General features: G+C 42.6%; 1 protein-coding gene across 3 annotated transcripts in view; it reads right to left on the bottom strand.

The window, feature by feature from the left end:
• CNTN3 (contactin 3) overlaps positions 1-24,899 on the bottom strand; it is a 105,545-nt gene that overhangs the window by 62,815 nt on the left and 17,831 nt on the right. For all 3 annotated transcript variants that reach the window (XM_064723747.1, XM_064723748.1, XM_064723746.1), the window contains exon 2: positions 16,918-17,056. In XM_064723747.1, coding sequence (XP_064579817.1) covers positions 16,918-16,978 — 61 coding nt within the window. In that variant the 5' untranslated portion in view covers positions 16,979-17,056. The remainder of the gene's footprint in view (positions 1-16,917; positions 17,057-24,899) is intronic.

Raw genomic sequence — 24,899 nt, 5'->3', positions numbered from 1 at the left:
TATAAAATATAATATGAAATATAAAATATAAAATATATAGTATATTATATATTATATGTATTATATTATTATAGAATGTATTTATATATTATTACTGTTGATAAATAACAGTGTAATAATAATTATTTCATAACAGTGAAACAATAAACCAAGGATAGGAGACCCACCCTTTACCCATTACTCACCCTGCCAGAATCACCTGTGCCATTTTCTGTTCTGGGGTTCATTTCCAGGTCCAGCTGCTGTTCAGTATTTTTAACTGGATATGTTAAACACTGGACATTAATACATGTTAATGGACTTTTATTTTTTGTATTTATTTTAGTAATTCTCCTCTTTACTGGTTCTCAACCTCAGGTATGTTATGCCTCAACTCTTTAATAAAAGGAATACAAGGGGACCTGGAGAAGGTGACTATTTCTACATAACTGAATTCAATAACCCACTCAAAGTAAGCTGTAGAGAGGATAAGGTGCAAGGATTGACTCACACCGTAACAAAAATAATATTTACAGAGGAATTTAGGAGAAATTTAAACTTTTAATTCTATTACTGAAGATGAAAAAGAGGCAGAAATAAAAGTAATATGTTTTCAGAGCACATTTGCCTGGCTCATAGGAAGAACAGTTATTTCACTTATTAACTATTCACATCACAATTTGAAGGAAGGGTGGGCGAATTTCCACATTTGGCAAATAAAGCACCTCAGACTCAGTATCCTGAACGCAGCATTTGGGAGCGACATGAATTGCTCCTGTGAAGTTCAAAGCCACCATTTCTGCATCAGGGGCAGGATGTGCTCTGCCCTGGACTCCTCTCCAGCCCAGCAGGACCTGAGTGAGCACCAAGGTGTCAGCACAGCACAGAACGGGCTCTGCAAAACTGCTGCCAACATTTCTGCCTCTGAATCTCCGGGCTTACTCGCTGGGATTAGACTACATTAACAGGCTCAGAAGGACAGCAGAGATAAGAAAAATGATCTATTTCTATCCCAGCACCATACAGCAACACTGAGGTTGTAGCTTAATGGATGTTCAGGAGCACATCAAAGCAAAGCAGAAGAGATTTTGTTCAGTTCCTTCACAGTTGCAAAAATGTGGCTAAAGCAGACACAAGGAGTTATTTGCTTACAGACTTCAGGGACAGGAGTGCAGGGAAAGGCATTTCTTACCCTGATGTCATTTGCAGCTGACAAGCAAAACAGGTATTTTCTGTGGCAGATAAGGCAGAAAAATTGAAAGAAGCCCCACGTTACTGTGGTGTGGACAGTGGAGATGTTTAAAACAATACTAATTTGCCAGGTTCACAAAAAATGCAAAAATGAAAATTAGAACTTTATCTCCAGAAGACAGACCATGGAAGAGTCCATGAGGCAAAATCATTTCTCCAGTGCTGAAGATGAAAGCCAAATAATGAAGTTTCCCAACAAAGTCACATCTCCAGCCTGTGCACAAGCACGAGCTGTTAATTAATTATTTAATGAAAAGCAGAAGAAAACCACTGCATAACCTAATTCAGCATTGTGCAAACTTATTACTCTCTAGTCCCTAATAAAATTAAAAGAACGCACTGAGGCTGCAAACTCAATTATTTGGAGGTAGAAAATGCCAGAATTAAGGTTGCCTAAGACCACAAACGTTGGCAGAGGCACAAAGCAGCAGCCCCATCGGTGACATTCCAGCACTGTGGCTCACACCAGTGTCATGGTGTTCATATTTTCTGAAAAACCCTTTTGCCAGGATTTTCTCCTGAGAAGCTGAGAGGCCTCAGGAACAAAATGTAAACAATGGTTATCTGCTGCTGTGGAATGCAACAGGAGCATCTGGGATTGGTCTCATGTGGATGTTTTTAATTCATGGCCAATCACAGCCCAGCTGGCTCAGACTCTGGTCAGTCACAAGATTTTATTATTCATTCCTTTGTATTCCCTTCAAGCCTTCTGATGAAATCCTTTCTTCTATTCTTTAGTATAGTTTTAATATATAATTTTCTTTTAATATAATATATATCATACACTGTGAGCACCACCTTTCATCCCTCTGCTCCTGCCAGTGACAAGCCAGGCTGATCAGCCCAAGCAGGGTGACGAATTCCACCTGCTTGTCATCAAGCCCAAATTCCCCTTGCTCGGCCACACATCCACTTGTGCCCCTCTCTAAAATCCCAGCAGCCCTTTCAGGACATGTGCTAGAGCTTCAGCCTGGTTACAAAAGCTCTCTTTCAATATTAATCATTGCTCTGACCCAGATGTGGCAGAGGCACGTTGAAAACCCAATCAGTGTAATCCCCAGGCAGATAACAAATCCCAGGTTTTGCTTTATGAACGATAATCGTTACACAATTAAACAAAGGGTAAAGAGATAACAAAACTGCATCTGAGCTTTCTGTTCCAAGGATCAGGCTGAACTGGGACCTGCAGAGTCTGGAGCAAAAGCAGGAGACCCTTGCAAGCGTGACTTGGAATAAATTAAATTCATTACACAAAATGGTGAGAACTCACTCAGTGCCTGGAGCTCCTGGGTCACCTTGTGCAGAGACAGACTGATGGCACACCAGGAGCTCCCCGTGCCCGTGTGCCAGGCTCCCAGCCCTCTGCCAGCCTCTCCACACTCCGGGATGGGACAAACCAATCCCACCCTGTCGGATCTCAAGATCTCAGTCCTGAGATGCTGAGCCTCCGAGACCAGCTTGGGGGGCTCGGGACTCCTGGAATGTTGCCAGAAGTGTCTGGTGGCTGGACTTTAACCCTACACAGGAGACGACAAGGATGAGGGCTTCACAGGGTGAATGGTGAAGGGATTAGTTAATTAGAGGGTGAGACACAAGGTTTAAGATTTCTGTACAGGGGGGTTTAGAGGAGTAAGATGGAGGAATTGGGGTGTGTCCTGTCCTCCTTCTTCTTCCTCTTCTCCTCCATCTTCTTTGGCCACGGTGGCACTTTTGGATTGGTTATTACTGAGAGTACACCGAGTTATAACAATAGATGGTATTGGGGAAAAATGATAAATATTCTACACGTCACAATGGGTATAAAGATACGTGGCTGCCCGGGAGGGCAGAGACAGTGTGCTCATGGCTGGCTGCTGAGCAGATCTCTGTTCGGCTGAAAGAACATCTTTTAGATAAACAATTAATAAACATAAAAACCGAAAGAAGAACTGAAGCCTCTTCTCGTCCTTCGATACGCGGGCTGCCCCAAGGCCACCCCGGGCCTTCACAGGCCCCTCAAACAGCCGAAAACCGGACACCACCCTGGCCACAGAATCAGCCAACACCACACTCTGCAAGGATGCTCAGATCTCACAACTTTACTTATAAAGCTCAGACCTGCATTCACAAGATAAGCTGATTTTTTTCTTCCTCCCCCACTCATTCATTATAAGGCAAAGAGGTTTCCTGAAGAAATAAAACAGTAATTCCACTGAATGTTCATCAGGAAAGACAGGAGAAAAATAAGTGATGGACAAGATGCAATTGGCTTAAAGAGGTGCTAAAGTTTCTTTTAAATGGAAGCAAAAAAGAGATACAGAAAAAGATGAAAGAGTGAGTTAGAGCAGCATGTGTTATTAAGAGCTGAAGTTATGAAATACTAAGGAGAAAAATGCTACATTTCGCTAACTAAAGCAGCATAAAAATTCTTCTGAAAAGAATCTGAAATAAAATCAGGAAGAGAGATGTGGTAAGAAATCAGAGGTTCAAAACCAGCTGAATGCAAAGGTGTTTTAACAACTGATAAGAAAATGCAAACTACCACTGTTAAGATCAGATTATTAAAAATCAAAAGCATCATATCACACACTCATACTCCCATCTGATACCCAGGGAAGCCTCTGGCAAATCACACTCAAGAGTTCAGCCAGCAGATGGGAGGCTGTGGCTGAGCAGACCCAGCCCCTACACCCAACAAATCACTGCCCCGTTTGATTTTTTAACTTAATTAGTGGGTAAAATAGCAGTGTGTACAGTAGGGGCAATCAATGCCATTCCAAGTCATTAGCTGTGACAATGACAGTGAGTTCATCCAGGGAACCTGCACCCAGGGACAGGATTAGGATTCCTTTCTGGCCATCCCCTCCCAGCTCTCATTCCCAAAATCAGGAATCCCTGTGACCCCAGCACTGCCCCTGCACACATTCCCTGCAGGCTGAAGGTTTCCTGCAGTGGTGCCACTTGTAAATGACAAATGGCTGTGGACAAAACACTGCTGCAAGTTCAGACTGAAGTGATTCCCACATATTGAAGTTGGAAGGGAGACGACCCACCTTGCGTTGGTCAGCCATCGACTCCCCTTTATTCATCAATCAGGCACCTTTTATAACAGTGTTAATCAAGTTCACGCATATTGCAAAATCTGAGCCCACAATAGGTCAGAGATAACATACCAACCCCTCCTTATGTTTCCAATACCAAGATTTGGGTTCTCAAAATTATTCTTGCTTTCCCAAAACAGCCAAAAGATAGAACATCCACTTGTTATGAGAAAGCTGCCTGAGAACTCTGATGTGCAAGGCTCTCAAGGCCTTCATGTTTGTCACCTTTACTTGTAATTAAAAATAACCTGAGAACCTCTGCTGTTTACAGAAGCAGGCTGTGAGAACCTGCTCCTCACAGCTGCCTTCTAGGCCATCCCTGAAAAAATCTCCAACACCCACACATCATTAATATTTCAACCTGGCTTAGCTTGCTCTGGGTAAAGAGGTTTTGACTCAGTTACTTCCATTTCAGGAAAACATCTGTACAACATTTTTGTAAAAAGCAGTAGAAATAAAAAGTGCTAGGAGAACAAATGAAGGCATTTGAAATACAAGTGGCAAAGAAAGCTTCTACCCAGCTGGTGAGTTCATCTTCCCAGCCTGCAACACCCCCCAAAAGCCAGCCCAAACAGATTATCCAGGAACACTATTTTTTTTTTGCACTTCTTGCAGCAAGAGAGCAAAAAGAAAAGGCAGGGATCATCTGAGCACATTAACCTCCCTGGAAGAGAAGGGAATGAGACAGGATCTTTAGAGAATTGCATTCTGTCTGCCTCCACAGTAATGGCATTACACTCGAATGAAAGCAAAATTATGTGGAAGACTGTTAGTTTACTGAGGGGTCAAAGAGATGACAGCTGTGGCAGGAGGAGGCAAACCTTTAATATGCCATGATGGACCAATGTGCACATCCTTCAGTGGGTGAATAAATGTGGCCGAACAGGATTACACCTGAGCAAGCAACAGCACAGATTAATAAATTCAGCATCACACCATCCAACAACAGAGGCTGCAGGAGTGGAATAAAAAAAAAACAACTCCTGAGAAATAGCTGAGTTCTGCTACTCCATTTAGAGACATAAACACAGTCCCAGTGCTGCTGAGGAGAGTTTAATAGATTGAGACATGCAAGTAAAGAGAAAACCCCCAAAAGACAGGGAGACCTCAAATCTTTTTGGTGGTTTTTTGAGCAGAATTGTTCTGTGGCAGATGCTCCATGTGCAGCCTGATCCCCAGCCCAAGCCACACTGCTCCTTGCAGGGTGATGTAATCCTCAGAAATACATCCTTAACTACAATTGAATAAAAAGTCATGGGCTGAAAAAATACAGCTCCATAAAAAAAGAGAGAAGACGTCTCGCTGCACAGGGCTGAGAGAAGCAATAACAGGAAAATAAAATCAGGTACTGCATCTCTTCTCATAAGTACAGAGAATTTCCTTGGTTATTAAATGAGACTCCCCACAAGTCCCAGCCTGGGCTCTCTGTAACTGCTCAGTGCCACAGTGGATGAAAAACAAGACATAAATACATAATCAATACCAGAACAGAGACACCAGCAATGCAGTGTAACAGGAGCAGCTCTCTAACTTCCACTGCTTCAGTTTTAAGATGCCTACTTGGCTTTGTAATGAACATCAGAAAGCAAAATACACAAGCTGGCAGCAAGCTGGAGCTCTGAAAAAGTATCTTTAAAGCAAGGTGATACCCAGTGAAGGCACTGAAATTGTTATTTGCAATCTGTCCACATTTATTGGGCTGCAGCCAGGGGTTAATTCAGCCAAACTTTGCTGTGTATTTCTTATAAATTCACTGAATGTCAGAGTAATTCTGCAGATCACAAGATCTGTGCTTGTTATAGATGACAGCCTCATTTAGGCTGGGAAAGATCTCCAAGAGTTTCGAGTCTCCAGCACTGCCAAGTCCCACTAAACCACATCCCCAAATTCCCCTCTGCACATCTTCCAAGTGACCTCAAAAAGCAAAGGACATCTGCTCTATCTTACTGTGTCCGGTTTTCGGCTGTTTGGATGGCCTGGAAAGGCCCGGAGTGGCCTTGGGGCAGCCCGCGTATCGAAGGACGAGAAGAGGCTTCAGTTCTTTTCTCGGTCTCGGTGTTTATTAATTGTTTATCTAAAAGATTTTCTTTCGGCCCGACAGAGCTCTGCTCAGCAGCCAGCCATGAGCACACTGTGCTGCCCTCCGGACAGTCACCTATCTTTATACCCAAAGTTACGTGTACAATATTTATCATTTTTCCCCAATACCATTTATTCTTATTGTCCGGTGCACTTTTAGTAATGACCAATCCCAAAGTGCCACCATCACCACAGAAGATGGAGGAGAAGAAGAAGAAGAAGAAGGACAGGACACGCCCCAATTCCTCCATCTTACTTCTCTAAACCCCCCTGTACAGAAATCCTAAACCCTGTGTTTCACCCTCTAATTAACCAATCCCTTCACCATTCACCCCGGTGAAACCCTCCTGTCCTCATACAGGTGTCGTCTCCCGTGTAGGATCAAAGTCCAGCCACCAGACACTTCTGGAACATTCCAGGACTCCCGAGCCCCCCAAGGGTGCTCTCGGTGACTCGGCACCTCAGGACTGAGGTGCTGAGATCCCACATTACTGAAGGTGTTCTTTAAATACTGTAATGTTGTCTAAAACCATGCCAGGGCGCTCCACACCTCAAAATAAAATTAAAAAAAAAAAAAAAAAAGAAAAAGAAAAACAAACCCTGCATCTACTAAATAAAGTCAAATTCTCTCACCCACCCAGCCAAGCCTTCCCTTATTTCAGCTCCTCATCCAAGTCCTTTTAACAACACCCTTTTTTCTACATCACAGCCTGGTGCTGTCAAACACGTTCCAAATTGATATTGTAAATCTTTATTTCAGTTTGAGGAGGCTCCAAACCAATCGCTTTATGAGCCATGAAGGGTGGGGTAGGGCACAGCACAGCCGTGTTTCTGTTGACTGGAACAATTTCCATGTTTGATTTTTTTTTCTAACTTGCAAAAAGTACAGATGAGAGATCAAAGCATTCAGTGCCTACTGAACGTTCCTGTTAACTTCAATGGGCTTCAGATCAGGCCCTTAATGGGGTATTAATGTAATGTAAACATTTTTAACTATTATCTTGATATTATCAGGAGCATGTTAAATGGGCTAACAAGACCCCATTAGGGTAATTCTGACAAACAAATCAAGGGCTGAAATACTTTCCTTAGCAAGGATTGCTTTGATTTTTTAGTGAATATAAGCTCTGTTTTCCCAAATAATCCATATTTCAGAGTTTTAAGAACAGTCCTGCAATGCAAAATTCCTAAGGAACATCACTACTTTTCTTAAACAAAGAAACCAAGCACACACACAAAAGAATTAAAGTATTTTTGATTTAAAGCCTTACCAGGTGAGGGGAGCTGTGCAGGAAATGCCACAATTTTTGGTCATTTATAAATATTTCTTATAGAAATGAAGCCAGCATTTCAAAAGGCTCCTGTTCCTAAGAGATCCCATGTGGAGCAAAACCATGGCAAGGCAAGATTTACCTCTGCACTTTTCCCAAGTTATAGAAACTTAATGCTACAGAGCATTAAATCTATATTTCTGGCTGGCCTAAACTGTTAGAGTTAAGCTCACACAACATCCTAAAACAGCACCAAAGCTTTAGCCTTCATGAAAAAAACTACATGGGAAAACGATGTACTAAACAGCCTTGCAAGGAAAAAAGTGTTTTTTAAGCTCTCTGTTTTCTGCTCCAAAATATTCTCTTATTTTCTATGCCAGAAAGTCTCTGCTCTCTCCTTGCCACGCTCCTCTCCTTCACAAGCTATTCATGCACAAGCTTTGAAAGATAGCAAGAGACAAGCAGATTTACATCAAAAAAATAAAGAGAGATAAGGTTGCTATGGGAATAAGAAGACAAAAACTGTTACTTAATCCTACATAAAAAGGATGAGAACTGGAGAGAACTCAGATGGAATTGAAACTGTCACCCCCACCAATGAGGTTATGATCTGAAACAACTGCTTTTTCTCCCTCATTTCCTCTTTGCTTTTATGTAATTTCATTTTCTCCTCAGAATCTCTTTACAGAATACAATATTTCACGTTAAGATTCAAAAAACTTTAAAAAATGAATTAGAAGTAATATTTCCCAATGTTGCTCACTGCTGTCACTCACGAGGCAAACTCTTGCAAAAGCTGAAATATGTCCGCTCTGCAGCAATGCTGTGGATGTAGATGGGAAATTGGAGATGAATCTTTAGATTTTATATATAAATTATGCATAAAAAAATAGAGTCAGCCATGTAGTTGTCTCACTTTTAACTACAGTCTGTGGTCTGCAATAAAGTTTTACAAAGGCTAGCAAGCAAATTCAGATTTAGGGTTTTGCTACAGCAGCAATCAAAGGCAATTCTTGTGAACTCTGAAGGCAGCAAGAACTGTCACACAGCCCCTGCCCAAAAAGCCAAGGCACCATTACTGTCAGCAGTTTATCTCAGAAAACACTCTCTTATCAGTGCTTGCTGGAATCATCTCCCAGCCAGCACAAAACATGGAATGAATCTGTCCCGTTTTCAGGTTGTTGATACAGGATAAATGTCTCTTCTCATTCTGAAGAGCATAGAGAAAATGTCTTTCCTTCCATTGCACAGCCCCAGAGCTGCCCTGACTCAATAAATCCAGGGCCATGGCATCTCCCTACACAGCAAACCTTAAACATGAGAAATGGGATGAAACCTTAAAATGCCCAATTCATAAACTCTCTACCAGGGGATGATCTCTGGCAACATAAAGCCTGGAAATAATCTGGACTAATCAAGATAAAAACTTTTCCTGGACATGCAGCAGAGCTTAGGAAGAGGAACACTTTTTGCATTTTATCTATCCCAAGCTATGCCCATCAACTCCAGTACCCAAATTTGCACTCAGGTGTTTACCAACAGTGAGATCTTTATGTGCCACCCTGAGCTACAGGAGAATCCTTCACTGAATCAAACATCCAACTACCTGAGGATTTTTAGTGCTTTCAGACTTATAAATAGCTGTAGGAGGATAAAATACACACTAATTACCCTTGACTATGCAAATGAAGCTATTTTTAATTCAGGTTTAAACCATTTTTAAGTTCTCATTGCACAACAACCGCCAAAGGCAAGGGAATGCCACACTTCTCTTCGCAGTCCTTGCTGTATGCAGGGCACCTCGAGTTGCCCCAAATAATTTTGCAAAGCAGGTGCAAGGTGTGATTCTGCAGCTCACAGCCTGTGAGGGTGGAGTGGCAGCACTGGAAATGCAAAATTTTCTGATTATTTCAAACAGGATCCTGACACACTCTGCTGTGTCTGCTGAATAAAAGTGATGCTCGCTCCTCACATGGTACTTTTCAACAAAATGACACTTCAGAGACAGAAACCAATCCTGATGTGTATTTAGGATAATGTGGCAAGTCTCAGCTTTGGAACTCTTCACCCAGACACAGAAACTTCCAAAGTGTCACTGGGCTTGTTCCTGGCAATTTAAATGGAAACCTGAGTCACCTGCACGAGCTCACAGCCATCACAACCAAACCCAGCTCTCCTCAAAACTCCTTTATTGTGCTGTTATTCCATGTTTCTGTGTTCCTGCCTGTGAAATGAGGTGGAACTGGATCTTCTTTAAGGTCTCTTCCAACCCACACCATTCTGTCATTCTCATTTTACAGACCCAGTTGGTTTCAGTATGGAATTCCTTGATTTACATCACTGCTCAAAGTCACTCTGTACCTCCCCCTCTTCACTAAGGTTTTCTGGCCCCATCCACTGAGTAAAATACTACAAATACTTGTAGTGGCTTCTTCAAAAAAAGGTTTCTGCATTCAAGTGCACCTGAACATCTGACCCCCAACTATGCAGAAATTAATGACAGCCAAGCACAAACACATTTACCTACACTTCACCTTCTGCTTTCTATTCCACAGCAGCAAAACTTGCCTGGAAAGAGTTCTGCTTCCCTGCCCAAAGGCCTGGCTTTGAAATGCCTTTGATTTTCTTGAAAGATCCCTAAAAAGTCACCAAGAAAGTCGTAACTCCATGTTCCACCCAAGGAGGGGAAAGGCACCATGCTCTGCTAGTCAACTGTATTTTAATATTCTGTTTATAGTTATGGAAATTTGGCTCGTTTTAGCATCAATAAGTTCTGATTGTGCTAATCAGACAGGAATATAAATGAGCTTTTATTCGCTTAGGTTTTCAAACACGTTTAGTAAATATGGTTGAGGTTAAGCTTTAGACTCTACAATGTTGGGTTATTTTGTTACTGACAAAACAGTGTGTAAATTGTGTTTTAATCCCTGATAAATACTGATCCCTGGAATCTCACTGCTGATATGTACATCCTGTATTGGAGGAGCTAAAGGCTACTATTAACACATTTGTTATTACACAAAGAACTGAGAGGTTAATTATGGCACAAATAAAGCTTTTGTCCAAGGCACTGGCAGCCACATATTTAAAATCACCAAAAAATTAAAAACCTAAAGCATTCATTTTGAACATCATCATTAAGAACAACATGAAAAATCAGAACAGTTTCTACTGAAGAGCTTTTTTTAAACACAAACTGAATTATTCTCAGTTCTGCTGTTTTGCTGAACATCTGCCAAATTATTCAGCTTTAGATTCCAACCTACGGTACCTCCCCTGTTTTTCAACTGTCAGCCTCAGCCTCTTTAATCTGATTTTTTTAACTCCACGGTGTCCTGAGCTTCCCAAGTGAAGGGGTGAAAAGGATGGAAGGAAAGAGTCTTCCAACAACTTTCAGGACCTCATTTCTGAAACTTTGACTGTGTTTTTCATACAAAAACCCAAAAACACCCATGGAGAGGCTCCTGTGCTGTCCCTGTCACAAGGCAGGCAAGCTGGGAAACATCAAAAGTCACTTTTTCTAAGGAGTCTGGGCAAAAAAATGCTCAAGTCACACAGCAAGTAAGTAGCCATAAACAAAACACCAGGCTATGATCTATCTACCAAAAAATTCAGCAAACAGAAGACCTAAAGCACTGGGATTTACCACAATTCTTGTTAAATCAATATTTATTTGTGGATTGAAGTAAGTATTCCAGTAGGGATTACTTTCAATGTGCCCAAACATCCCTACTATTCCAGGAGGGATTACTATTCAGTGTGCCAAGCTCCACAACCTTTTACAATAAATATATTGGAATTATTTGCTCTATTGTACTGCACTTCAAACTGCAGTAGGCAGAGGAACTGCAGAAGTACAAATGCGCAGCCTTCATGCTCAGTAATATTTGCAGTAACAGAATTTTATTGCAGGATAAACCGCTTGGAAATTCCTTCTTGGTAATTCATGTGAAAATCAGAATTGCCACTAGCCGAAATTCCTCCATTCAAATGCCATCAAATCTGCAACGAGCTTAATTAATGAAGATAAAGGCAGCATTTGGCACATTAAAATGAGGCATTAATTGTGTGAAGGTGAGGATTCAGCTTTAAGGTTAGACAGGATCTGCAGCTGCTCTTCAAGAGGAGGCTTCCCTCAGCTGGGAAGATAAAGCAGAGACCAAGGACACTCTTCAAAAGCCATTAAAGGCCTCTCTTCAAAAATAATTTGAATATAACAGCATTTCCTGCACTTGTGGAATTCAATATTCAACTGGTGAGAGCACACCCACCGTGCAAACCAAGATTCCTGGAAATCCATGAACTTGGAGAAAGGCTGGGACGCCAACAAAGGTCTTTGAACTTAAATTTATATCCAGCTTCAAGTTTATATTCAGCTGACCAGAAAACACAGATCCTCATGAAGGAGTCTCTTTTTTCAGCTCTTCTAATTCCAAGTGAATGGAGTAAATGTGGTCACCCCATCCATGAGTGCCCAAGGCTACAGGAGGAATAAAGGAGCTGCAGAGGAAGGGGAGATTTTACCCTGGGCCACAGCAAGAGGTGAAAGCCTGCACGAATGAAAAACTGCAGGAAATTACACCTGGAATTAATCTATAACTTCAGCACAGCTTAGTTTGGCGCTTTCACTCTTCATGTTGCTCTGCATATTTTACTCATTTTTATCTTTGAAGTTGCTCTTCAGAGTAATCTAAAAATAATAATTCTAAAGTGTGTGTGTTTTGAAATTTTGAACATTTTGAATATATACATACATATAGACATATAAAATTATAAATATAAATATAAATATATATTATATATATTTATATATATAAATAAAAATAAATAATGGTCACTGATCACCTTTTTGCTCCCCAAACACTTCAGATAAAAGCAGAACTCTCAAGGCCAGTTTCTCACTTTGTAACTAACTGAACCCAAACTTTCTGGCAGTGCAAGGAATGCTGGTGGTGCTGCACAAGCCATCCCAGCTAAACAATTCTGACAGTCACCACTGGCATAGCTGCACTTGAACATGATGGCTGGGCATGTATAATGCACAAAAAGGAGATTACTATTAATATGCAAAAGAATTATGCATCAAAAGCCAGGCTGGCTCTGGCTGAAGGCTGTAACTCTTAATGAAAACTGAATTTGAACAAGAGTAGTAAATGATGTTATTTATTTTTTTTTTTCCTTACAAATGGACTTTTACCCATAAAGAAACTCCCCAGCAAAGACTAAATCTGAAGGGGATATTTCTGCTCTCCTTGTGGCATGATTTAATCCCAACATCAGAGCAGTAAGAACACAGAAGGTTTCTTTCCATGCTCTTTGGGAAATAAAGAATCATGACTTCCAATTTCATAAGTCTCCTAAACTTGATACTCAAAAAGAGAACTGTGAATCTGATACATGACATTGCTGTGCCTGGGGGTTTAACAGTTTATTTCTGTATTAGACTGAGAAAACAAAATGAAAAATATGAAAATGAAAGCGATAAAAATACCTGAATTGACATAAAGAAATACACAGAATATGATCTAGTTTTTAACTCAAATGAACTGCTGAATAAGGAATCAGAAGAAAAATCTCCCTATTGGCAAATTTTAGTATAAAGTGACAGAAGAGGAACTAGGCTTCGATGTCTAAATAATTTCTATATATTACAGTAGAGCATTGGCTGGGGTTTTTGTTTGTAGTTTTGTTTGGCTGGTTTTTGCCAAGGCTCGCGATGGATGGAGGAAAAAAATTAATAATTATTTTTGTTTTTCTCTATGTAAATAAAGTGCAGCAAAGCCAGTGTTAGGACACACAGTTTGTGACGGCAAGGAGTCAGAATTTCAGGAGAGAAAGTTAATCCAAGTGGCGTCTCCAGCCTCACCCTGGCCACGGTGTTTGAAATGTGCCCCTTCATCTCCTGAAGGAGAAAAAATTTATGCATTTACACACAGAGTCCTCCTTGTTTCGTTTCTTTGAACTCTCTCTTTATTCACAGCTTTCCTTCCCCTTCAACCACCCTTCAGAAGTTGTTTTTCTGTTAAACCTCAGCAGATTCAGGAACATCCATTCCTGGGGAGGAGAGCAGCTGGTTTGAGCAGAGAGAACAGCAGAGCACAGCCAGGGAGGGAAGAAAGCAGAGCCTGTGCTCTGCAGGGCTGGAGCAGCCCAAACACTGCCCTTGGTGCCTTCTCCTGCTCTCCAGGAACAGGAAAATGCAGCCAAAAATGCACAAAAAGAGGTCAGAAAATGCAGAAAATGCAGCTGCCTCACAAACTGCAGGGAGGTTTTTACACACTCGTGAGATGTGGGTTCACAAATGCATCAAACTGCTCATCAAATTCCTCCTCACATATTCCAGACAAGAATTCTACCCCAGTTCCCCAAAGGACCAAGTGCAATCAGCACTTTCAGGAGGGGTGAAAGCCCTACAAGAATCACAAGTTGCAGGAATTCTACCCCAGTTCCCCAAAGGACCAAGTGCAATCAGCACTTTCAGGAGGGGTGAAAGCCCTACAAGAATCACAAGTTGCAGGAAGTTACACCTGGAATTAAATCATGACTTAGCACAGCTTAGTTTGGCACTTTCATTGCTGATGTTGGTCTGCATGCTTTACTCATTTTTATCTTTGAAGTTAGTCTTCAGAGTAATTTAAACATAATAATGCTAAAGTTTGTGTTTTGAATGCTTCTAACAAGGCAGACATTTGGAAACCCCACATATATATACATATATATATATATATGTATTTTTTTTTAATACTCAGGAATCTCCTTTTTGCTCCCCAAGGTAAATGGACAAAAAAACACCCCATGGGATCATTAGTCATACAGATATAATCATACTTCAATAAACAAAAACCCAAGGCCCACTGGTGGTTTTTTTTCATTAGATCCTCTCACATTCTCCTCTTTGATGAACTATGAAGATTCACAACAGATAAAGGAAAAGCAATTCAATACAGGACACTGCAATAAGGGGCATAGTTTGAAATACATTATCTGCAAAGACAGACAATGTCAGGGTTCATAAGCCAAGATCAGCATCATCTCCTTTTCTGCAGCTGTGATGTTATTTCATAACACTGAACTGCACACAGCTCTTTCAAGAACTGTCTTTTTGCTTATAGGCAGAGCAAAAGAAAAATGGTTTTCTATGGGCAGGCAGAATACCTGCTGATCTGTCTTAATAAGAGCTTAAAACAAAATTCTCCAAACTGTTTGACAACTTGTTTCCACATTTACATTGTGCTCTTATGAAAATCTGTTTTGAAATCAATTCAGCTCCAGGACTCCCAAGTGGATTTTAGGTCCACTGAAGAGATTCATGCAACTGAAGCACACAGGTGATGTTAGCATGAACACATGCCCAAATAACAGGTTTTTATGTGAGGACTGAGCCCTTCTGCAGAGTTTTGAGATGGGCCAGGCAGCTGGAAATGCTCAGTTCCTTGAACTGCATCTGGCTCAACTCCTGTCTCTGCAGGTGCTGACAGGGACTCCACAGAACCTCCCCAGTGACACCAATCCAACATTAAATCTGGGATGTGCATCCTTGATGGGTGCTCCAGGCTCCCAAGCGTGCCAGCTGGCTTCTGGAAACAGGAAAATCAGCTTTTCACTTGACTTCTAGCTGGCTCTCCAATTTACCATCTCCCCATGGCCACTACACTGACATTTGGCAATGTCACAGGGAGTCACCTGAAATAGGTGCAGAGAGGGGTGGGAGGATGGACACTGCTTTAACAATGTCACTTCCCCTTCTTTAAAGTCCTAAGTCAAAAACAAATCCTGGCCCTCTGAGCCTCCATGAGAAGATAATCCATCTACCCTGGAGCTGTGTGCAGGACCCCAGCCCTCCTGAGCACACACAAGGGATGGAAGGGGATGGGAAGGGGATGGGAAGGGGATGGGAAGGGGATGGGAAGGGGATGGGAAGGGGATGGGAAGGGGATGGGAAGGGATGGAAAGGAGATGGAAAGGGGATGGAAAGGAGATGGAAAGGAGATGGAAAGGAGATGGAAAGGAGATGGAAAGGAGATGGAAAGGGATGGAAAGGGGATGGAAAGGGGATGGAAAGGGGATGGAAAGGGGATGGAAAGGGGATGGAAAGGGGATGGAAGGGATGGAAGGGGATGGGAAGGGGATGGGAAGGGGATGGGAAGGGGATGGGAAGGGATGGGAAGGGATGGGAAGGGATGGGAAGGGATGGGAAGGGGATGGAAGGGGATGGGAAGGGGATGGGAAGGGGATGGGAAGGGGATGGGAAGGGGATGGGAAGGGGATGGGAAGGGGATGGGAAGGGGAGGCTGGCACAGCACAGGATCAGGAAGAGATTCCAGCCAGGGACTGCCCAGGGCAGCCACAGCATTTCCCTCCTGTAGGGGAGTTCCTGGAAAGCAAACTCCTCTATCCACAGCAGGCCCTGGGGATAAACCACTCGATTTTCATTCTCCACGAAGTGCAGGCACTGCCCTGCTCCCAGAGCTGTGCTGCCCATCCTCAAGAGGATGCACAGGGGCCATTTGGGCTCTGCTCCTGGCAGGCCTGGCAAAGCCAGAGGGCACAGAATTCACCAGAGCCAAGCCCTGAGGACAGGGCAGGAGCTGCTCCTCTCCCCTCACACCCCTGAGCATCACAGGGGAGGCTGGAGCAGGAGAGAGGAGCAGAGAGATCATCACAGTGAGCCCTGTGCTGCTGGGAGTGAGCACTGAGCTCCGAAGGGAAAGGAAAATGACTCTGCAGGGCTGGTGTGAGAGCACAGAGGAGACCTCAGCAGCAGCAGAGAGGAGAGCTCAGCAGCAGAACCAGCTCCAAACTCCCAGAGCTGTCTAGCACAGCAAAAAAGGCCAATCTCTGCACCAATTCAGCAGCTCAGCAACAACCCAGGGCAGCTCCTCAGGAATAAAGCCCTTTCCAAAGCAGGGTTTTGGGAAAAGCTGCAGCAATCAGCCTCAGCAAGAATCTGCAGTGTCCAGTTAAAGACAAACACACACTGCAGCTCTTCCATCAGCACATCTACCAACAGCATCCTCAGTGCATCCCAGCATCTTCTGCCTGCTTGGAAAGCACATCCCTACCTGGCAAAGGCCCTTTTCATTCACTCCCTTTTAATATTTTCCATTATTTAACACATATACTGCATGCTTGGTTTCTAAACTCTACATAACTTGTGCATTTCAAAGCCTCTGGGCTCTCCTCCTCAAGTGCAGCTGAAACCTTGAATCTGGGAACTCATGCACAGCTCTAAGAGAGAAATTAGAGATGGTTGTTACCTGCAAGGCAGCCAACAAATGACACCAGGAACAGCTGCTCCCACAGCAGCAGCAGCAGCATCTTCAGTCTCCTGGATTCAGTAATTCTGGCTGTCTCACAGGAATGCGTGTTTGAGTCTTTCAGGTGGCAAGGTTTAACCTGTTAAAAAAAACAGACATAAAATTGAATCCTTTGGTGATCCTTAAGAACCAGCTTCCTTAAAAATGCACTTTTAAATAAATACGAAGTTGACATATCCTTTAATATTCTTCTTTTTTCCAGGCCTTAATCCCCCAACAGAAGGGTGCATCCGTATTTCACATTTTTTCATGTACATGAGGTGCTGGAAGTTTTATTCTCCAGCAGGAGCAGAGCTGACAGCAAAGTTGATTTTGCAGTTTCCCCAAGCTCCAGCACTGATTTATCTGTGAGACACAGTGGATTTAAAGGAAGGGAGTAGATGAGGTGCAAACATGCACAGTTCAGCACTGAACACATCTGGGAGGAGCAGCTTGTGCTGCACTTGCCTTGTGCCAGCCAGGCTGGCAGCAACACAAACCTGGGACTGATTTAATTAAAGCCATGTCCAACCCATCCCTTTTCTGATGTACTGGAGTGTGAGGTGCTCATTGGAGGCTTTTTTATTTTTTAATTCCTCTTTGGACTCCTGCACCAGGTGCAATGAACCAATTTACTGCAATTTCTACCTCTGTCACTGGCCAGATGACAAACCCTGTGCCCAGCCTTACCAACCTATGACATTATTCCACTTGTATTTTTTCCTAGAGTAGCTTTACAGTAATTTTTCTTTAGATGCAGGACAACTCTGACCCATGTATTTTCTGGATGTCACTTCCACAGCATCCTTTTCCTTCAGAGAAAGGGGAGAGAGGCAGGACACAGCCCAGGCTCAATGATTCTGGAATCAGCCTACAGATCACTGCATGGCCATATTAAGGTCAAGAAAGCAACTGTCAACTCTGAGGAGCCAAATCTGAGCTGCCTGAAATTAACGTTTCCATGTGAACTACATTTTTTTTTGTTTTTTTTTAATTAGAAGTAAGGGATTAATATTGCTGTAGAACAAGTGTTTGAATTTGTAGCTAAGCTCCCCAGAAAAGAAATTCAGAGGGTCCTCTCTGATACCTCCCCAGCCTGTGACTAGCCAGGAGAATTTTCTCTCCTCCAAAACACATCACCCTTTGCCACAAGGTATTGTATTTGTGTGGACCCTCGTGGCAGGAAGGAATGATGAATCTGACTCCATGTTCTCAGAAGGCTAATTTATTATTTTATGATACTATAATTTATTATTTTATGGTACTATAATATATTAAAGAATACTATATTAAGCTATACTAAAGAATACAGAAAGGATACTTACTGAATGTTAAAAAGATAATAATGAAACTAGTGACTCTTTCCAGAGCCCTGACACAGCTTGGCCCCGATTGCTCATTGAGTCAAAATAATTCACAGCAAAAACAAATGAAACAATCCCCTGTGGGTAAACAATCTCCAAACACATTCCAAAGCAGCAAAACACAGGAGAAGCAAATCAAATAATTACTGTATTCCTTTTTCTCTGAGGCTTCTCAGCTTCCCAGAAAAAAAACCCTGGGTGATGGGATTTTTCCAGACAATGTGAATGCCTCAACAAGGAGAGTGTTTTTTCCTCATCCTGCCATCCCTGGATCCACACAGAGCTGGCAGTGCCATCCTCCATCCAGTGTTGAAGTTCTTGCTCTCTCATTTCTCCCACGTGCTTCTAAACCACAAAATAAGCAAATCCAAACCCTCCTATCTCTATCAAACACCAGGTATTGATCCCCCAGCAAAGCTGGCACAGAGGAAGGCTCACAGCAGCAATTCCCAGGCAGCTCAAATGGGAATATCCCACCCCAGGGCACTCCTGGGTACCATTTGAGGAGCCCCAGCCAGGTTCTCACAGATCTCAGATGGAAAATGTTGGTGACACACAACTAAAATGTCACTGGTTTCCATAAGGAGCAATGGGAGTACAATAAATTCTGTTCATTTCGCATGGCAAAAACCTCAGAACAGTGTTCTGGCAAAAAGTTAGTTCTTCACAGAATATCCTGGGTTGGATGGGACCCCCAAATGACCGGTTTTCGGCTGTTTGGATGGCCTGGAAAGGCCCGGGGTGGCCTTGGGGCAGCCCGCGTTCCAAAGGAACAGAAGAGGCTTCAGTTCTTTTCTCGGTCTCTGTGTTTATTAATTGTTTATCTAAAAGATTTTCTCTCGGCCCGACAGAGCTCTGCTCAGCAGCCAGCCATGAGCACACTCCCTGCCCTCCGGGCGGTCACCTATCTTTATACCCATTGTTACGTGTACAATATTTATCATTTTTCCCCAATACCTTTCACCCTTATTGCCCAGTGTACTTTTAGTAATGACCAATCTTAAAGTGCCACCATCACCACAGAAGATGGAGGAGAAGAAGAAGAAGGACAGGACACGCCCCAATTCCTCCATTTTACTTCTCTAAACCCCCCTGTACAGAAATCCTAAACCCTGTGTTTCACCCTCTAATTAACCAATCCCTTCACCATTCACCCCGGTGAAACCCTCCTATCCTCATACAGGTGTCGTCTCCTGTGTAGGATCAAAGTCCAGCCACCAGACACTTCTGGAACATTCCAGGACTCCCGAGCCCCCCAAGGGTGGTCTCGGTGACACCTCAGTCCTGAGGTGCTGAGATCCCACACCCAAAGATCCTAAATCCAACCCTTAGCCCTGCACAGCACACACCCTGTGCCTCAGAGCACTGTCCAAACTTTTCTTTCAGCCAAACAAAACGTGAGGTCACAAAGAAACCCGCTCTGTGGCAGATCTGCAGCTCAAGGCTTTCCTTTCCTCCTTTTCTCTTTGGTTTTTGGTTCTGCTTTTTGCTTTCCTTAGCAAAGCAAACCCGCAAAAAAAAATCCCAAAGTAACAGAACCAAAACAACACAAAACCCCACCAAAAAAAGGGGAAACTGAAACAAGAAAAAACAAATCAAACAACATAAAAAACCTCTTGTGGAAGCTGTAAACTTGGAGTTGGCCATTCCCCACCCTGTGTTTCCAAGGAGCACCCACAGAGCCTTCCCAAGGGAATGTTATCCATGAATAACATCATCACCATCCCAGCCTCTGGAACCCAGGAATTCCACAGCTGCCCAGAGCAGAGAGAGCATCAATATTAAAGTGGGTCACTCTTGTGTCTCAGCTTTCTTGCAGTCTTGCAAGGGAAAAATAAAAATGAAGAAGCCAAATTAATTTGGTTTTGTTCTCTAAGTGCTCTGGGCAAAGCAGAACATGATAGATCCATTTCAGGCCAGGAAAAAACTGCTTTGGTAGAAGCTAAAAAAAAAAAAAATTGAAAAATTGAAAGCTTTGCATGTGGGTATAAAATCATAAAAATACATTTCAACCCCTGGCTGCATTGTATTTTAATAAATTTTAATATCTAAAGAGAGAATAGTAGCTACCAGCCAACACTGTAAGACTTAAATTACTTTAAACACTTCATTTTCCCTGTGTTCTGTGAGGTTTTGCTAATCTAGGATCTATTCCTGAATAGCACTGCTTCATTCTAAACGCACCCCACTTAGGAGTGCTCAGATTTCCAGCTCTAAGCCAGCTAAATGCACCAATACTATCTGTTCTTTACAAAGATGCAAACCCAGATGTACACCCAAAGCGTGAATTTATTCAAGTTCCTCCCCAGCTCATTGCTCTCCTCTCAAGAAAAGGAACCAAAGGAGTTTTTTGTCTGCAGAGGGAACACGAAGGGCTGCAAAGCAGAGCTGCCCCTGGCCAAGTCAGTGGGATCAGTGTTCACAGAGCCTTGGTCAATGCCTGGCACTGCAGAGAGAGATTCTGCCTTGGACATTCCTCCAAAAAGAAAAAAAAAAAAAAAATCAAATTCTGAGCACCACAGCAGCTCAGCCTCACTGGAACCTTTTATTTCTTACCCCGATGATCTAAAAATGAAAATGTTAAAATCCGCACATATTGTATTAGGAAGGCTGCAGTGATTGCTTTTGGTAATATAGATATTCCAATTATTTCTGACATGGAAATAGCCTGCATCAAAGAAATCCACTGCCAATGAAGGGATCCAGAGTCCAAGGACAACATTGAGCATCTCTGTCACCTTCACAGCTCCTCCACAGCCCCAGCTGCTCCTCAGGTTCAGCCCCTTGCCTCTGGATTTCCAGTTCAAAATGCCCCATTTTAACATTACATCAAAATTTAATTTGTAAAATATCCATATTAAAATATTATTAACAATAATAAATTATCAATTGTTATAAAATTATTCTTAATATTAAGGTCATTTTATGTTCCCCTTTACAGAAGCAGAGGGGCAGACCCACATCATTATCTGGGGAGTTTTGGAAATAAGATTTAAACTGGCTCCCCCAAATTCAGCACTTTGTATGTAAAGGGCAGGAACAATAAAGGCAAACAGCACCTGATGTGGTTGGAAAAGACTGTAAAGAAAAAAAGTAATAGCCACAGAATATGCAAAAGGAAATAAAACTTTATTTTTAAGTCAGAAAGCTTCCTATTATTAGGTAGCGCTCTGTTCTTAGAAGCCCAAGTTATTTCAAGGCAGTAAAAGAGCAAAAATCAGGAAAACTAGGAAAAATTAACAGATGACCTTTCTTTATTATTAATTTCTTCAGCTTTCAGAGAAAAGTCAATTCTCATGAGTTGCTCCAACCATTTTCTTGATGGAAACAACCAGTTTTCCAGAAGAAAAAAAATACCCAAACAAACTGCCAGCCAAACAAATTAAGTAGGATGGAGCACATACACATAGAAAAAAATTCAGCTTCATTTTTTTCCCTTTAAAATTAACCTTCCAGACCTTTGAACTTTCAGATCATATAATATGGCAAGTGATGCACATGAATGTCTGAAAAAAATAAAAAGTTTGGGAAAGGTTCAAGAGTCAATAATTTTACTCAGTGACCTTAAATTTTACTACACAGAGTCAAACATTCAAAAAAAGTAGTTCCCTAAAGGTGGAATTTTTATTTCTCTATATATAGAACTGGAACTTGTCAGAGCTGGCTGGCAAGTTCATTTTAAACTTGGAGTTTGAGCAGGAGGAATTTGTAGAGTCATCGAGTCTGAATTAATCAGAAATTCCTGGCACGCAGGAGAGCTGCGGAGACCCAGAACTTTATTATTATTATTTTTCTGTATTGATCACAAAGCCCAGCACGGAAAATCAAGTGATGTCCTGACACTAGAGGTCAGCAGACCTTAGCTAAGGTAGGGAATTATTAAAATCTCATAAAATCATGGAATTATTTGGGTTGGAAAGGAGCTTAAAGATCATTTCATTCCCATCTTGCCATGGCAGGGACACCTTCCACTATCCCAGGGTGCTCCAAGCCCAACCTGGCCCACCATTCCAGGGATCCAGGGGCAGCCCAGCTGTGCCAGGGCCTCATCTGGATAAAATCTGAGATTTACCCTCCAGTTAATGCTGGAGCCATCTCCACAGCACAGCACGAAAAGATGAGGTGCTGAACGCCCCACAAGAAGCTCAAGCAGCCCATTTTATTTATTTCTCTGGGAGGGGAGTGCTACCCATTTCTGATTACCCTCAGAATGAAATCAGCAGTTGTGGAAGTGACCCAACCCACCAGGTTTCCATGGGGGAACAGCTGAGCTGGGAATTTCCTCATCACTGAGTCCAACCTCTGCCTCCCACTGTCCCCATCCAAGCACCAGTGCCATGAGGAAAATATAAAAAATAATTAGAAAAATGCTACAGTCACAGGCTGTTGGAAAACCCAAAGGAAAACCCTGTGGTAATTCTCCATTTGAGCCTGATTTATCAAGCTGATCTTTCTCTAATATCAGGGAATGCCCAGATTTTGCTTTGATACCAACACAGCCCAGTTCATTTGGATCTGTGTTGAGATGAATCCAACTCAAAAGTGCTACTAAAGGTATCTGCAAATACCCAGGCAAGGCTGGATTGTCCAATGGCACAGCTGACCACTAATTATTTACAAAAATCAAACTGGTATCTGTCATTTGTTGCACTGAAGCAGAGATGGTGCCAGTTTAAGAATTTAGAAGGGATTTTTTGTGAGTTGAGGGAAAGAGTTAATTCAATTTGCTATCATCCACCAGGCAGATCTAGAGAGTAAGATATCAGAGTAAATTCATGGAAGAGATTGCAAAGGCTTTGGAAAACAAAACACAGAGGCAATATTGGCCAGCACAGAGGCAGCAGTGGCAGCAGCTTCTGAAAGAAACACAAACACACCCACTACACCTGCAAGGCTGTAAATAAAAAAGGACTGACCAGTTAAAAGCCACAGCAGCAAGATAAAGAACAGAGTGACAAAACCCACTGAGCAATGCTGTGCCATGCTCCTGAGAAAAATTTAAGTTTAAATAAGTAAGATAAGTTTAAAATGGTGCTCCAAGGAAAAACGGGATTGCTGCAGCTCCTGTGGGGTCTCATTAGCTCCCAGTTGCAGGGCAGCAGCGCTCATTAGGGAGCCCTGGCTGTTCCCCAGCCTGCTGTCCCTGTTTGGCAGCAGCCAAACCCCCCTGACCAAGCTGCAGGCACAAAACCAGCCAGGAACTTCCACAGAAACTCCTCCACTCCCGAGCACCGAGCAGGGTTAGAGCTCTCTCCAGCGTGCCATCAGCAGAGGCCTAGTTAAAAGCATCATTTTATACAAAATTAATTTACAACAGCTTCATGTGGAAGAAGCAGCGACTGTTCTGTGGAGAGTTTTATTACAGCTTCTCCTGTCAGGCTGCAATTACGGGCTCTGAGGCCTCCCCAGCCCATCCATCCTCTGCCCTTGATCCAAAGCTGCCTGGAACCCAGCTCACACAGGTGGCTCTGCTCTGCAGAACCCTTTCCCTGGCCCTGGAACTGATTCCAGTCCCTCCTTCTCCCAGAGCAGCAAAGAACATTGGCAGTGATTGAACGGCCCCTCTGCCCACAGCCAGTGCCACAGAGCATTTCTGCTTTTATCTCTGATTCCTCACGACAGCCCAGCGCCTGCACACACAGCAGGCCTTGCTGAGCTCCCTCCTGCAGCTCTGCCATGCCACTAATCACTGAAACACCTTCAGCTCAGCTCTGACCACAGTAGGTTATTCACCTCAACAAAAGCAGCACAGCAGCAAGGAAAAAAAAATAAATTAAGGAGCGATATTTATCCTAAAGTCCTTAGGAATCCTGCTCTGTTTTAAGCCCATCAGCCTCTTCACATCCTGCCAGAGGTTTTTACTCTGCAGCACCTGTGGAGAGATTTCAGCTCCATCAATCCTGGCACACCCATGGGATCACTTCACCCAAGAACCAGCTCTGCATTCTTCACAAAGTTTTCTGGAAAATGTTTATCAGACTCTCCTTACACTCTTGCCATTTTATCAGTTATGAGATACAATTTAAAATTAGTAAGTCTGAAGCAGCAGCGACTCAAAACCCAGCAAACACTGAAGATCCAATTCCCACCACAGTGACCCAAATCTCATGCCACGTATGTCACGGACATAATTATGAAAACTCCTTTTGACAGGATTTTTCCTCCTGAGAAGCCTCAGAGGAAAAGAAAAGCAATGGTTATCTGCTGCTGTGGAATGCAACAGGTGCATCTGTGATTGGTCTCATGTGGTTGTTTTTAATCAATGGCCAATCACAATCAGCTGTGTCTGACTCTCTGGTCAGTCACAAGATTTTATTATTCATTCCTTTCCTTTCAAGCCTTCTGATGAAATCCTTCTTTCTGTTCTTTAGTATAGTTTTAATATATCATTTTATTTTAATATAATATCTATCATAAAATAATAAATCAGCCTTCTGAAACATGGAGTCAAGATTCTCATCTCTTCCCTCATCCTGGGACCCCTGTGAACACAACCACACACGTGGAGTTCACAGAAACTATTTTTGGTGTTGGTGCAGTGAAGGTGTTACACTGCTAGAGCAGATTAATTTTTCATGC

Source organism: Zonotrichia leucophrys, chromosome 12 (genome assembly GCF_028769735.1).
Source record: "Zonotrichia leucophrys gambelii isolate GWCS_2022_RI chromosome 12, RI_Zleu_2.0, whole genome shotgun sequence".
Lineage (NCBI taxonomy): Eukaryota > Metazoa > Chordata > Aves > Passeriformes > Passerellidae > Zonotrichia > Zonotrichia leucophrys.
Note: the sequence above shows the minus strand (reverse complement) of the source record. Positions and strands in the feature narration are given on the sequence as shown.